The following is a 14,736-nucleotide window of genomic DNA, read 5'->3' as shown; positions in this document are numbered from 1 at the left end:
TGATGATCCGTCCTTTATGGTAATTATTTTTGGGAATTTCACATTGACTGTGCATTCCTGGCTGCAAAGCCTTCCCCCCCCTCCCCCACCCCTGCACTGCTGTGTAAAGCATAGCTCCTTGGAGGAGCAGTTAAAGTGGCATCTGTTTGCCAACCACTTCCTTATGGTCATCTGGAACTTTGTCTGCTTCCACCATTCCTGTGTTGAACGGGGTTAAGTCCCCTTTACACTCACTGTATTCTGGAGCCTGTCAGAGGTCTGTCTGGTCCTTGGCATCAGAGCTGCCTCAGGACTGCTCTAATTTAAACTCTGTTTCCAATAAGCTCAAAAAGTAGCCATAGCCTGGGTCCACTCCCAGTCCCTACGTCATCATAATAGCCTGTTTCTACACCTGTCATCTGTAGATCTCCAAGTATTTCAAAATCCCTAATGTATTTATTCTCACAATGCTTCTGTGAGGTAAGAAAATGGTATCCCCTTTTTCCAGATAGGAAACTGAGGCCCAGAGAGGCTAAGTGACTTGGCCATGGTTATACAGGAAGTCCGTGCTGGAGCAGGGAATTAAACCCAGGTCTCCCCTGTCCTAGCTAATGCTCTACCATTGGACCATCCTTCCCCTTACACTAGGAGAGAAGCCAATAGAGGGCCACTATGGCTGGTGGGGGTATTCCCCAAAGTCATTTATATCCCTTAAAGGCCCCTCAACCCTTTAATGCAACAGAAAATCAACCCCAGTATTTGTTTCAATGGGATGTATCAACTCAAGATGCTAATAATGGAACTGCATATGGATTTTTTGTGGAGGTTGTGGGAGGGGGAAGAGTCCACTGCTCACCATCTTGCAGGAGTTTGAAACTTTCTTGACTTTGGGAGACTGCTAGGCATCACTTCCATGAAAACTTATCTGGAGTTGTGCCCTCAGTCAGGCATGTAATAACTATAAGAAACAAAGAGGTTAGCTGTGATACTGCTGGACTCTAGCTTATGCTACTGACAACCCATCTGTGAACAAGTCATGAACACTTTGGCCTTCTTGTCTCTGGACCACATCCTGTCTGTACTGAGGCTTGAGAGCATTTTGGTATTGACTTCAGTGAGACAAGTACTTAGCCCTTTCTTCACTGATGGGTGAGCGCAAAGGAACTCTGCTGTGGCTGATGGCTCATCAGTCTCATGAGCTCATGTCCTGGACCTAGCACACTGGATACGTGTTGGATGGACATTAGAATGGATTATTGGCCTTGGTTTTGTCTTGTGTTTATAATCATGATGCTAAACATCAGTCTTTCTTTTAAAGAAGATTATAGGGCCAAAGCCCATTGAAGTTGACTTCAGTGAGCTTTTGATAAAGTTCCAAAGGCCTAACCCTTACCAGGGACTAAGTACTGCACGGGGGCTGGGCCCTCACCAGTGTGGTGATGGGGATAGCTGTTCGAGGAGCATCTCCTCCCAGGTGACTCAGAGCATTGGTGTCTGCATATTGAGGTTTAAGGGGTGAAGAACTGCAACCAAAGCCAGGTGTTCAAAAGAGAAAGCAGGTGTTGGGCTTTTTCCCCCTGCCAAACTGGGCCCATGTCCCTTCCTTCCCCAGTGTCTCCTACACAGTCATGCTTCTCTTAGACAGCCTCAGTTCTGATAGTTTCCTTATAGTAAAAATTTAAAATGTCAGCTTGAACAGTCTTTCTTCCTGTTTGGTTAACCTTAGCTTAACATTCTAGCTTGCATCACGGAGGGTCAAGAGGGGACAGAGTTTGCGTCATGTTAGCAGGAAACCAAGTGGTCTGACACTAAACAACTAGAGGGCCCATGATCTTTACCATGTGGCTCATTTTTTCTTACAGCTTACTCATGACAGGCAGTAGATATCAGTTAACACTGACCAGGCATCTGGCACAAAATGGGTATCCAAGGCCATGAGATGGCGACTTCTGAGTTTGCAGTTTAATGCTACATAATGTTCATATGCAACCCAATGTTCATTGGGACTAGAACCAGTATCTAGCTGCAAGAGTACTCAAAATTGGCACCGTGCAAACTAAACTCCCTTTGGTTTCATTGCAAGACAGCCATACTGTAACTTAGGATTATATACACAATTCTTCCCCCAAAGGTTTCTAAAACATTTGCAGATGTATCTTGTTATGCATGCAAAGAGCTGCATCCCAGAAAAGTGGTATATCACTGGAATTAACCTCCTACATATTGTCGTGTTTGGGAGCTTCATTTTATTTTCTCCCAGTGTACTTGGGTTGCTATGGTAGGAAAAGTGGTGAGCTTTTTCTAGTTTTGTGTTTTTGGGGTGTGTTTTTTTTTTTTTTTTTACCCTCAGCAAATTAATCCAAATACAAAATATGTACATCAAATGAGTATCATTTAAGGGGGCGGGAGCTACAATTCTTGCTTCCTGTTTGGAGTAGAGGGGAAAACTCTGGTGTCCCAAAATGTTGGCAAGTATTTGTCAGTGGTAGGCTTTGTGGAAAACACACAGAACTTCAGTGGTTGTAGCTCAACAGTTCACACCATCTGAGGATCTTGCCCCATAATATTCACAGCCTGAAGAGCAGAACTTGAGTTGTACAGTTCTCATTAATATCCTACGTGGCCATATCCGTTAACAGTATGTTAAAAATACGTCCTTGGAGGTTTTTAAAGGTGGTTTTAATTAGCTATAAAAGTGGAGTAGATTTCCTCAGAGCATTTAGAAGAAAAAGTTCCTCAGTTAAGAGCAGCTTTCGTTCCTTTTAAACTCTCTCCTCGCCCTTTTTACTTGGTGCAACCACGGGAGTATACTCACATTGTGTTGTCGTGGTAAAATGTAGTAAGATGGTATGGCTGCTACAAAAAGTATAGGAAAAGGAACCTGTTCATCCAAGATTCAACTGAACACATAATGAAGAATTTTAACTTTCTCCACACATGCCTCTTTCTTTGAGGATATTAAGTAAGCCAATGTTTTCCAAGTAAAATATGAATAAAGCCAGATGAAAAGCAATAAGAACCAGGATACTTTTGAGGAAATCTGCCACGTTTTCTCTATAACTAGCTCTGTAGGGGCAAGGTATTCATAACACATGGTATGTAAGGACAAAGCGTTCTGTCAGACTTTTCCTTGCAGTCCCTAGGTACAGTAATACTGGGTGAGTAAAGCTAGCAGTGGTGACCTTATCTAAGAATATGATTGGTTTTGCCAGTTTGTTTGAGCAATGGGACTAATGTTACACCTTTCTTGATTCTAGTCAGTGTGAAATGTTGCAGCTTTGTAGTCTGGTGGGGAAACTTTTTTGATTCAATTGTATTAAAATACTTGGGTGGATCAGAATAGGTCCTGTCATCAAGCAAAACCACTGGCAGGGTGGGGAGAGGGAAACACTAACTACTGATAAACAAGGAACAAACACCTGTTACTGTTAAGGTGTTCATTGTATTATTACTTCATTATTTACGTAGCATCTACCCCACCCTTGGCATGTACAACTGCAAACATCAACGTCCATCTTCTAAAGCCAGTTTAAAGTGTTCTTGGAGAGGCAGAGGAGGAAATTAAAGTGTCTTGGGCTTTTTCAGTTGGGGAGGGGGAGAGGACCAGAGTTCACTAAGGCACTGACTACTTCTATATAAGAACAGCCATACTGCATCAGAGCACTGGTCCACCCAGCCCAGTATCCGGTCTCCTGACCATGGCCAGTGCCATACACTTCAGAGGGAATGAACAGACCAGCACAATTTCAAGTGATCCTTCCCCCTGTTGTCCAGTCCCAGCTTCTGGCAATTGGAGGTTTAGGGACACCTGGGGCATGGGGCTGTATCCCTGACCATCTTGGCTAATAGCTAGTGATAGGTCTATCGCCCACAAATTTATCTAATTATTTTTGAAACCAGTTACACTTTTGGCCTTCACAACATCTCCTGGCAATGAGTTCCACAGGTTGACCGTGCATTGTGTGAAGTACTGCTTCCTTTTGTTTGCTCTAATGCAGAGAAACAATTTGGCAGGATAGCACTGGTTAACTCTGGAAGAGGAAATCCGTGAATATACAGGAACTTAAGCTTGGATCCTGTTTCACTGAATTTGTCACTGTGAACATGCTTCAGACTATCTGTGAAACTCGGCCAGTTCTGCTCGGGGATTCTGACTGCTCTCTCTGAACTCTGCCGGAAAGATCTGCTTCTCTTGTTGGTGAACTGTTAGCAATTATACCAGCTGTTTCTTTTCTGTCTAACCTTTGCACTTGTTAAACACAATGGGTATATCTACGCAGCAATTAAACACCCACGGCTGGCTTGGGTCAGCTGGCTTGCACTGCAGGGCTGTAAAACTGCAGTGTGGACGTCCAGGCTAGGACTGGAGTCTGGGCTCTCGAACTCTGTGAGGGGTGGGGGAGGGTCCCGTCTGAGCCCACAGCAGCTGATGTGCACCAGCTGTGGGTGTTCAGCTGTGGGTGTAGACCTACCCAGAGGTGGATTATCTCCTGGGGCCCTGGGCTACAGCAAGTGAGAGGGCCCAGGCATCGGAACCGTGGCCCCACCCCATCTCTTCCGCCTGCAGCCCTGCGCCTATTCTGACCATGGTCCTGCCCCATTCCACCTCCTCCACTGCGGCCCCAAGGGGCCGCAGCAGGGAGTGAGAGCTCCTCCAGTCTGGGGGCCTCAGCTGGGGTCCAGATGCTCGGGCTTCCCCCGCCTGCCTGGCACTTCTGCTGGGGGGTCGGGGCGCTGGGGTTTCCCCTGCCCGCCCCACAGCTTCTGCCAGGACTCTGGGCTTTTGCTGCCCCATGGCGGATTTCTGCTGGGGAGCCCATTTTTCTGCGGGCCCCCAATTGGCCAGGGCCCCTGGGCATGGGCCCCATTGGATAATCTGCCACTGGACATACCTATGAAGACGTAAGATGATATAACAATTGGTGTACTAACAGGATAGTGAGTTGCCTAGTGGGTCATAACTCCACTTTGAGTTGCATTTTGTTAGCTTCAGCATTCATATTAACACAGCTGCTTTCAGAGAGAGATTAAGCGCCTTTCCTTCTGCTGTTCTTCCACTGAGAATCAAGATTGCCCCAGCATCTGTGGCTCTGTGGGTCACAGGTCAAACTGAAGTTCACTCTGTCAGATGGCTTGACTCTTTTTCAAAATGGACCAAGCTTTGTAGGCTCCTCTAGGAACAGGTGCTTAGCAAAATGTGGCTCCCTATGTCTGTGCCTCATATATGTAGTAGAGTTGATATTCACAGTCTGATCTATGTCTGACGAAGCAGGGTTTGTTTTAATTTTTGGTTTGGTTTTGGGTGGTTTTGTTTTGTTTTTTCAATAGTCTCCTTCAAGCCTATATTGAAAGTCACAATGTGGGGTTTGTGCTCACTCTTCACCATAATGTTTATTGTCCATTTCTCCCCACTCTCCACACGCCCTCTTAGGCTTAATCTGTTATTGACTTGAAGATGATTTTCTGGCTGGAATTGGAATTTCTTACTACAGGTTCATCATACCAGCCAGAAATAAAGCCTCTTGAAGAGGCAGGGAAACTCTGCTTGCACATAGTTCTCATAGACATGGCTTTTCTGGTTTGGGTCCTCTTTCAGAAGAGCCAATCAAACTCTTTGGAATGAAAAATATTTTGCTAGAAATTTTGTTTTTTCAAATTCCAAAATTTCCAACATTTGTGGGCTTTTCTTTTCTTTTTTTTTTTTTTTTTCTATTTTGACAAAACTGGAAAACAACGTTTTTGTGTTTTGTTCTTTCTCTTCTCCATAACTCTGCACTTGCTCAGTGGCAATGTACAAAACATGGAGATGAAAAAGGAAAACTAAAGAAATTAAACCTTTATGGGGGAAAATGTGGTAAGAATGTTTTTGCAAAAAATATTGAATAAACCAAAATTTTTTCCTTTTCTGACTCTGACTTTATCAACAAAGAAGTTTCCATGTTTCCAACCAGCTCTAGCTTTGAGGTGACATTTGTTGGCTTTCAAAGGCTTCTTGTGGTGTTTTCTGTGGAACAGGGGCAGGGGAAATGGTACAGAGCCTTTTACGTTTCTATGGGGCTCCTTTTGTGATGCAATATATATATGGTATACAGAGAAATTTTATTATGGATCTAGATGAGGATGGTGTGAATTGGCATCCTGGATGTCTCACATGGTGGTAGTTGGGACAGCATAGGAATAAAACATGCTGAATTGGTTACAGTAAACTTAAGTTGGACCAAGTGTAATGGGCTCCTTTTCCAAAAAGCAAGTGCTCTGATTCATGGTTCTTTTATGTGTCATCTTGTTGCACTAAAAGGACACCAAGTGACCTATTAAATCGATGGAGCAGCTGTGATAGGTATATTCTGTGCTCCCTTGACTGTCCATCTGCTCTGCTTCTCTGGAAGATGAGGGCTGATGTAGGTTTCAGTATCTTGTGCACTCACAAGAAAAGACTGGAAAGGGGTGGCACTATGTATGTGCCTGTGATTGCAAATGCACCCAACAGCTTGGGTTGGTGAATCACCCTGCAGAGAAGGAACACAGAATCTGTCAGACTCCAGAGATGAGATGCTTGTATGCAGATGGTCACTAAATAAATAACCTTAGTTTGGCCTAACAGAGCAGAAGCCAGGCCCTGAAACAAGGATTATGGTGATCTTAAAATCAAAGGGCCTGATGTTCCTGCTCTCTTCTGTCGGTGGAGGGGAATGAAAGAAGGCACATCCTGGAAATGGATGCAGAAATGCCTTTGCTGCTGGCTATCCCTTCTTAGTGGCTGTGTGCATTGAGTGAGTCACAGGTGGTGGTGGGAACCTAGCTGGATGGGGGTGGAGCACCCATGCCCTGTGGCATGCTCCCTTCCTGATTCAGTGGACCTTCATGAGGAACTCCCAGGGATCGCTAATACAACGAAACTACGCCTTAGTGGCCCTGTTGTGCTGCTACAGGGGTTTATGCCTGGGCAGTATGACACGCTGCTGTGGAGAGGAGAGCAAGCTGTCCTAGATTCCAGGATGGATCCATACGCATGGTGTCCGTTTTCCCCATACATCGCAGGCTCCGAAGGTCGTGCCCATTCTTTCAGGCTGCAAACCCCTTCCCCCTTGGGCAGAGACCATGTGCATACCAATCCTTTCAATCGGGAGTTAGGGAAGGTTCTAGAACAGGGTGTTCTCAAATTGGGAGTCGGGACCACTCAGGGGGTTGTGAGGTTATTACATGGGGGCGGGGGGTGGGGGTCGCAAGCTGGCAACCTCCACCCCAAACCCCGCTTTGCCTCTAGCATTTATAATTGTGTTTTATAAATTAAAAACCCTTTTTTATATATCTAAGGGGGGGTCGCACTCAGAGACTTGCTATGTGAAAGGGGTCACCAGTTAAAATTTTGAGAGCCACTGTTCTAGAAGCTCTCCAGGGAAGCAGAGAGATTTCTCGCGTGATTTCCACACCTCCTTCTCCTCTCCCCACCCCAACTACCCCCATGAGTCTTGCAATACTCATGGTGTGTCTTCTCCAAGCCCCAGCATCTGGAATTGTGAGAGTTGCAGCTGTAATTAATAAAGAAAATTAAATTTCTAGTCTTTGTGGCTGCAGAGAAAAGCTGGAGAACGTGACGCCTAAAGGCTCTCAAACGAGAAGGTAAAAATGGACTCAATTTACTGTTTAGAAATCATGATTTTTAACCCAGTTGTGACTTTTGGGTGGCCTGACTGTTCATTTTTGAACACTTGTTTGCCTTTTTCCAGAAAAAGGGCCTTGTTCCATATCGTGGGGAGGAGAAGTATCTCTTTCTGTGATTCTTTGCCATGGCCAAGTGAAGGAGCAGAGGAAACAAAGGCATTTCTATGAGACGCCTTTTGAAGTTCTTCGCCTCCTGTGGGTTTTTCAGCAGGAGGGAGTGATCTGTCTGCAGGTCATGCAGATCACACACTTAACTGGAACATCCACAGGTCTCTGACTTCTTGAATTACTCTCAACGGGGCAGCGACTTTGTAGATTAGCCTAATTTGTTATGTGGATCTGCAGGAGTCTCAGGGACAGTAGGGAAGAGTAATAAAGAGTTTGAGAGCTCTCAGTCGAGAGCACTGGTGGTCTAAAGGTATCCAGCACATGCTTTTCAAAATGAGGTACTGTGATAGGGCACAAGGGTAATCGCTAACCCAGACCTTAAAGGATTAATGCAGCCACCAATTAACCCTGACCCATTAATGGGAGCAGGGGAAATATGAAGGGTTGCCTGGGAACATCTCTGTGCGAGTTGGAGCCCTGTCCACAGGTCTGTGTGTGGAGGCTGGTGGTTGTAGTTGCCATTTTTGTCTTGTTTCGGCCGTGTGTGTTGTTGTTCTGTTTGGACTCTTTATAAGTCCCCCCTGGGAAGAAGAGATCACAACTGACTGAAGGCTGCCTAACTGTCTTATTTTGTGGGCTGGGAAACCGATGCGTCTAGCCCACAGCAACTACTGGTCTTGGTTTTTGATCAGTGAGCTGTTTTCTTGGTCTATATGGTATGGTTCTTTTGGTTGCTGTGCAGTTCTGTTACATAACTTGTGGTCTTGACTAGTCTTTGTCATTGCTTATCCAATCAGGCTTGGGGGTGCATCTGGTCTTAGGTCTCCTCTCCTGCAAAGTGCCTTGCACAGGTGGATTCCTACCTTCCCAGAGCAGCTTGTGGCATAGGGGCCAGTGATCAATGTCTTCCCTTTCCTGCATGCTGAAGACTAAATGCATCATCCAGGTCAGCTGCGTAGACCTGAAAGACCTGGCCAACTGTGAGTGTGTTCCTCACTTCCAAACTTAACAACATAGCAGCTGGCATGGTACAGCTGTGCCAGCCAGGGAACTCCTAGGCCGTGAGAGTGCAATAGCAAAAGGTAGATCCAATATGGGAAGATCCTCTATTCTAACAGCGTTTACATTTGTATAAGTGTTAGTCGATTCTGAGCATCGCCAGGTGGTCCCCTGATCTGAATTACCAAGACATTCTTTAGTGAGGTAATATTTTGGTCTCCCGTCTAATGATAATGATTTCTCCTTTTTTTTTTTTTTTTTTGTTTCTTTGTTTTCAAAGATGATATCAGGTTGTTTGGATTTGTCCGATTTACCACTGGGGATGCCATGAGCAAGCGAGTCAAGTTTGCCCTCATCACGTGGATCGGGGAGAGCGTTAGCGGCCTGCAGAGAGCCAAAACTGGGACTGACAAGACTCTGGTCAAAGAAGTAGTGCAGGTAACACCACCTTTCTGCCCTGCTTCTAGCCTTTGAGAGCATGGGGTGGGGGAGGGAAACTGGCTCATCCTTAGAAAACTCTTCTGTTTCTAAAGCTTTAACTTTTCACCCTCCTTCCTGTCACCAAGACCCAATCTGCCCTTCGCGCGCTGCGTTAAAATGAGCGCCTTTTGGACTGTCAGCTGCCACCAAAGCTTGTGGCTGTACGGAGAGCAAGAAAAGTACACAATCCGGTCCTCGCCTGGGTAAATATCTCTTAGCCCCTGTTCCTTCTCTGCCTGATATAAGAACCGCTTAGGGTTAGCCTACACTGGCAAGGCCAAAGCACAGCCGTGGCCGCGCTTTAACATGCCTTGTGTGGTCGCGGCGCTGGGAGAGCGCCCTTAAAAAGCCGCTTCCACGCAGGGCGTAGCCCCCAGCACTGGTGCGCAGTCTGCACGGGAAGCTTGTTTTTACACATCTCTGAAAGTTGCAGCGCTGTAAATTGCCAGTGTAGACAAGCCCTTAATATTGAGGCATGTATCGCAGTGCGCTGGTAGTTATATTGGATAAAGGTGATAAGGAAATACACTACCACGCTTATCGGTGGTTTTTATTTTAGACCGTCAGAAGGCTCCAGGTTATCCCACTGTGCAGAGACAATAGACTGCAAGGCTGGGCTTGCAGTCGGTATTAATTAACTAACCACTTTTAATAGTTAACTAGATTTGAATAGTTTCCTGTTTGGGATTGGGTGTAACAGGAACATGGAGATGTGTGTACTAAGCACACATCTTGGAAAGTTTCCCCAGTGGAATTTGTCTGTCCAAGCACAAAGTGTAATTTAACTATTTAGAGCATGCGTAGGGCATTCTGATGCAGCATTGTGTTCCCACAAAATTCAAGTTCAATGGACCTTAGTAGACTTAAATTGAGGAGGAGGGGAACTTCAGCTGTTAGCATTCCACAATGCAGTTTTCTGTGAATAAAATATCCAATCCTCTCTTCTAAAATAGAAGCGTAGAGGACACTAGTTTAGGAGTTAGGAGACTGGGGTTCTATTCCTGGCTCTTCCAGTTGCCTGCAGAGTAACCTTGGGCAACTCATGTCCCTGCTCCATGCCTCAGTTTCCCCATCTGTAAAATGGGAATAATGATACTGACCCCCTTAGTAAAGGGCTTTGAAATCTATTGCTGAAAGCACTGTCAGAACTAGGTGTTAAAACAGTCTTAGAGTTTAAGGCAAGAAGGGACCACCAAAATGTTCTTATGCTGTTGTAAGCAAGGTTATACTAGCCACCAGCAGCACAACTATGACTGACTAGATTTACAGTTCAGCATATGCTTCCTCTGAAGAAACGTTTATGGTGGGACCCATTTGATAAACAAGTTCCCTAAATGTACTGCTTCTTTCTGGTGCCTGAGAATATCCTTTCTCGTTGAGCTGTCAGAACAGGCTGAATATTGAAAATCATAGAGGAGATTGGAAGGGACCTCAACAGGTCATCTAGTCCAGTCCTCTGCACTCAGGGCAGAACTAAGTAATAACTAGACCATTCCTGACAGGTGTTTGTCCAACCTGTTCTTAAAAACCTCCAATGGCTGAGATTCCACAACTTCCCTAAGCAATTTGTTCCAGGGCTTAACTACCCTGACAGTTAGGAAGTTTTTTAGCTAGAAGATCAAGGCTTTACTTCAAAGCCAAGAGTGGTTAACACTCAATAGCCTATTTGATTTAATAGGCTATTAAACAGGCAACCACTCAAGTTTCAAATGACATATAACAGGAAGTTATGGACTATTGTATGGGTCAGTTGTCCACATTATAATTTTTCCTAATGTCCAATCTAAACTGCCCTTGCTGTAATTTAAGCCCATTGCTTATTGTCCTATCCTCGGAGGTTAACAAAAACAGTTTTTCCTCCTCCTCTTTAGTATTTGTCTACATTAAGAAATCTCTTTGAGAGGGGAGTGTGCAGGATGAAAATGAAGGTCCCTTAAATGTACAGTTTAATGTTTGTTTTAATGATTTTAGCCTAAAATAATTCAAAAATGTGACATTCAAACTCCTTCCTAGGAAATACCCATTTGTGCCACACCTCCCAACATGGAAACTACACTTAAGGACTCATGCTGAAACGGAAGATTTACCACTATACATGGTAGTGATGAAGCAAAGCTTTATTAATATGCAGTAGCTGAAACTGTATAATTGTAGTTGAAGCAGAAATTATATAATGCTGACAACTGACCCATACAACAATCTGTAACTTCCTGTTACATGTCATTTGAAACTTGAGTGGTTGCTTGTTTAATAGCTTATTTGATTTGATAGGCTATTGGCATGTTAACCACTCTTGGCTTTGACATAAAGCCTTAAGCTTCTAGTTAATCAATATATACCCAGTAAAAGCTCCGAACCTGAAATATTAACACTATGGAAATTTGTGCTATAAACCAACGTTATTAGGCAAATCCATCTCTTTTGAGATCATCCCCGAAGTATCTCCAAATATATTGACAATTCTCATCCACCTTCTTTAGAAAATTACCTCCATTAAGCAAACTATTTCAAGGGGTCACTTAAGGCAATTTGAACTGTAGTTTTGTGCTCTTCTTCCCTTCCCCCCCCCCCCCCCCCGTGGAAGTCATAACTGAATGCCAAAGAATGTAACCCATATCATGGGGGGCGTGTGGGTATGTTCCATTGAATTGATGCATAATGCCAAACAGGCATGTATACATAGGCTTAACTTTGAGATAAACCCCACAGAATCCACAGTGACCTGGAGAAGTAGCCAACTGCAGGACCAAAGGATGCAAGACAGAGGCATAATGCATGGTAGCCCCCAGGTGGATAATCAAGTTGTTAGAGGGCTTCCCCTTCACCCTCCCACTTCCATGGTTTTTGTCACGCAGACAGCAAGCAGCAAAAGACCAGAAATCCGAAGTGCAGACAAAGCGATGTTTATTGGGGTTAGTTTCCAAGCAAGCATATTCCAAAGCCCTTCACACCAGTCAGGCTTAACTCTATAAACCGATAGTCTGTTCCCAGCTCTAATGCTGCAGAGCCTTGCTTTTGTCCCTGATCTCCATTCCCCTCAAGTAGTCCAGTACGATGGCAATGAGGACCACTAAAGGCATGTCTACATTGCAGTGTAAACCTGGTCTCAGACTCAGGTTTGAACCCAACCCCCCACTTCTGTCCACACATGAATCTAGCTGGCTCAGATCACCAGGCACTCAGGACCCAGGTCCCAGGACCCACCCATCTGGTGGGTCTGAGCCCAAGTCCCACTGAGACTTGGGTCCAACCTCTGTCATTTTGCAGTGTGGACACAGCTTGATCTGCAGACCCAAGGCAAAAAGTCTGCATAGTGCAGCATGGACATATTAGCATGGCTGTGAGACCCAGGTCCAGCAATTGTAAGCCCAGATTTACAGTGTAGTGTGGATGCTCAAGCACTGGCTTGTACACACCAAATCCACAAGCCCGGATCCCACACACCCAGGTTTACAGTTCAGTGTACACATACCCTAAGTACTGAGACACAAAGAATCCCATGCACCCACTTCTCAGTGCTAAGCTACATCCTAGCCTATGAAATAACTCAGTTTTATAGTTGTTTTGCAAACTACCTTTTTTGTTTCTAGATAAATGTGGCTGATTTCCATTGAATGGTTCAGCTACCTGTAGATGTGGACACATTTTTCCCCTCCTCCCTCTTTCAATATCTGTGATTATAGCCAGAGAAAGACGGGCAAAAAGGGCATTAACGCGGCAAGATTTTTTGTTTTGTTTTTTAAACACAACATACTGATGCTTATTTTCAACTGTTGGGACAATGAATGGACAAACTTCCAGCATGCAATACAAAGCTCTAAGAAATATGGAACTAAATATCTTGCGAACAAGGGGCCACACTTTGCTGCTAGTTTCATTGGTGCAAATCCAGTGTCAACCCGATTGACTTAAGCTCTAGTGGAATGCAAGCAGAAATATTAATCTATTTATTTTGGGTTTTTTTGCCAAGAAAGCACAGGTTTTACACAGTTTTGGTTCATTGGGTGGGGTAACAGGAGCTCTAGAAAGAGAAATAACATTTAAAAAAACCCAGCTGTGAGCTTCTCACTATTTTGTGGCCTCTCTTGCAGCCCAGCCCTTATGTTCACTGAGTTGTGTATTCTACCCATACTTAACATAGGGATGCCTTCAGAATTAGCAGTATGGCACAAGGTGTTTTTTGTATGGCAGATAACAGCTTTGAGCTTTAAATGATAAGAACAAGTCTCTGGGTTTCAAACAGTCCGTGGACCCTGGAGTAAAACGTTAAGGGCATTTGCTGTGGTATAATATTTGTGACAGTCCACCTTTCTCTCTTTAAGACCCAAGTTCCAATGAGAAGGAGTCCTGCTTGGGTAATCTCTGATAGGTAGCAGGGGGGTTAGACTAGATGACCCTGGCCGTACCTTCTAATCCTATGATTAACAGAGGCATAGCATGCAAGTCATGAGAGGTGATATAGTACTGCTCTACTCAGTGCTGGTTAGCCCTCAGCTGGAGTACTATGTCCAATTTTGGTAACCAATATATAGAAAGGATGTAGAGAAACTGGAAAGGATCCAGAGGTGAGCGACAAAGATGATCCAAGGGATGGAATGTAAGCCATATGAGCAAAAGCTGAAGGAACTGGATATGTTTAGTTTGGAAAAGAGGAGATTGAGGGGACATGATAGAGGTCTTCAAATACTTGAAATGCCGCCATAAAAAAGATGGAGAAAAGTTGTTCTCTTTTGCCACAGAGGGCAGGACAAGAGGCAATGGGTTCAAACTACAGCATAGCAGATTTCAATCTCTGGAAAAACTCCCTAACTGTAAGAACAGGAGGACAATGGAACAGACTTCTTGGGAGGTTTTCAAGAGGAGGCTGGATTGCCATCTGTCTTGGATACTTTAGACACAACACATCCTGCATCTTGGCAGGGGCTTAGACTAGATGACCCTTGCGGTCCCTCCTAACCCTATGGTTCTATGATGCACTGTAGACGCATTTACAAGCGGGCTGAGCACTGTTCAAAAGCTGAACAAATGCCAGTAGGCGCTGTACCTCTGCCGAGATCCTGAAAGCTCATGGAACCCAGCTCGAGGTGATACTTCAAGAATTGTAAAATTACTGGGCCAGATCCTCAGCTGGTGTAAATCAGTGCAGTTGCATTGACTTCAGTGGAGCTGAATTCCCTTATCTTAAACTATGGCAAAAAGTCCAGACACTCTGTGCTTATTTATACTGGAGGAGTTCAAGTAAACCTTGGGTGGGTCCCTTGTCAGGCTATTCAATTTCCACCCCTATCCCTCTACCACAGCTGGAAGGCCACCATTCAGGTGTGTGACGTGCCCCAAACCCTCTGCAATGTCAGCTGAGGATGGGTTTGGAGTAGGGGTGGATGGCATGCAGACACACACCCAGAATGGGCGCCTTTTAAGGTGATATTAAGAGGCTAGTGGATGGAGACTTCCTGCAATATAGCTTCTTGGAATTCAAATGAACTTGATGGAGCTCTGTCAGTA

General features: G+C 44.8%; 1 protein-coding gene across 1 annotated transcript in view; it reads left to right on the top strand.

Moving 5' to 3' along the window:
* COTL1 (coactosin like F-actin binding protein 1) overlaps positions 1-14,736 on the top strand; it is a 34,452-nt gene that overhangs the window by 7,047 nt on the left and 12,669 nt on the right. Inside the window, exon 4 of the mRNA XM_084644205.1 lies at positions 9,032-9,189. Coding sequence (XP_084500331.1) covers positions 9,032-9,189 — 158 coding nt within the window. The remainder of the gene's footprint in view (positions 1-9,031; positions 9,190-14,736) is intronic.

This window comes from Lepidochelys olivacea (assembly GCF_965140295.1).
Source record: "Lepidochelys olivacea isolate rLepOli2 genome assembly, chromosome: 12".
NCBI classification, from domain to species: Eukaryota; Metazoa; Chordata; order Testudines; family Cheloniidae; genus Lepidochelys; species Lepidochelys olivacea.
The sequence above is the reverse complement of the archived record's forward strand: the minus strand, read 5'-3'. Positions and strand labels throughout refer to the sequence as shown.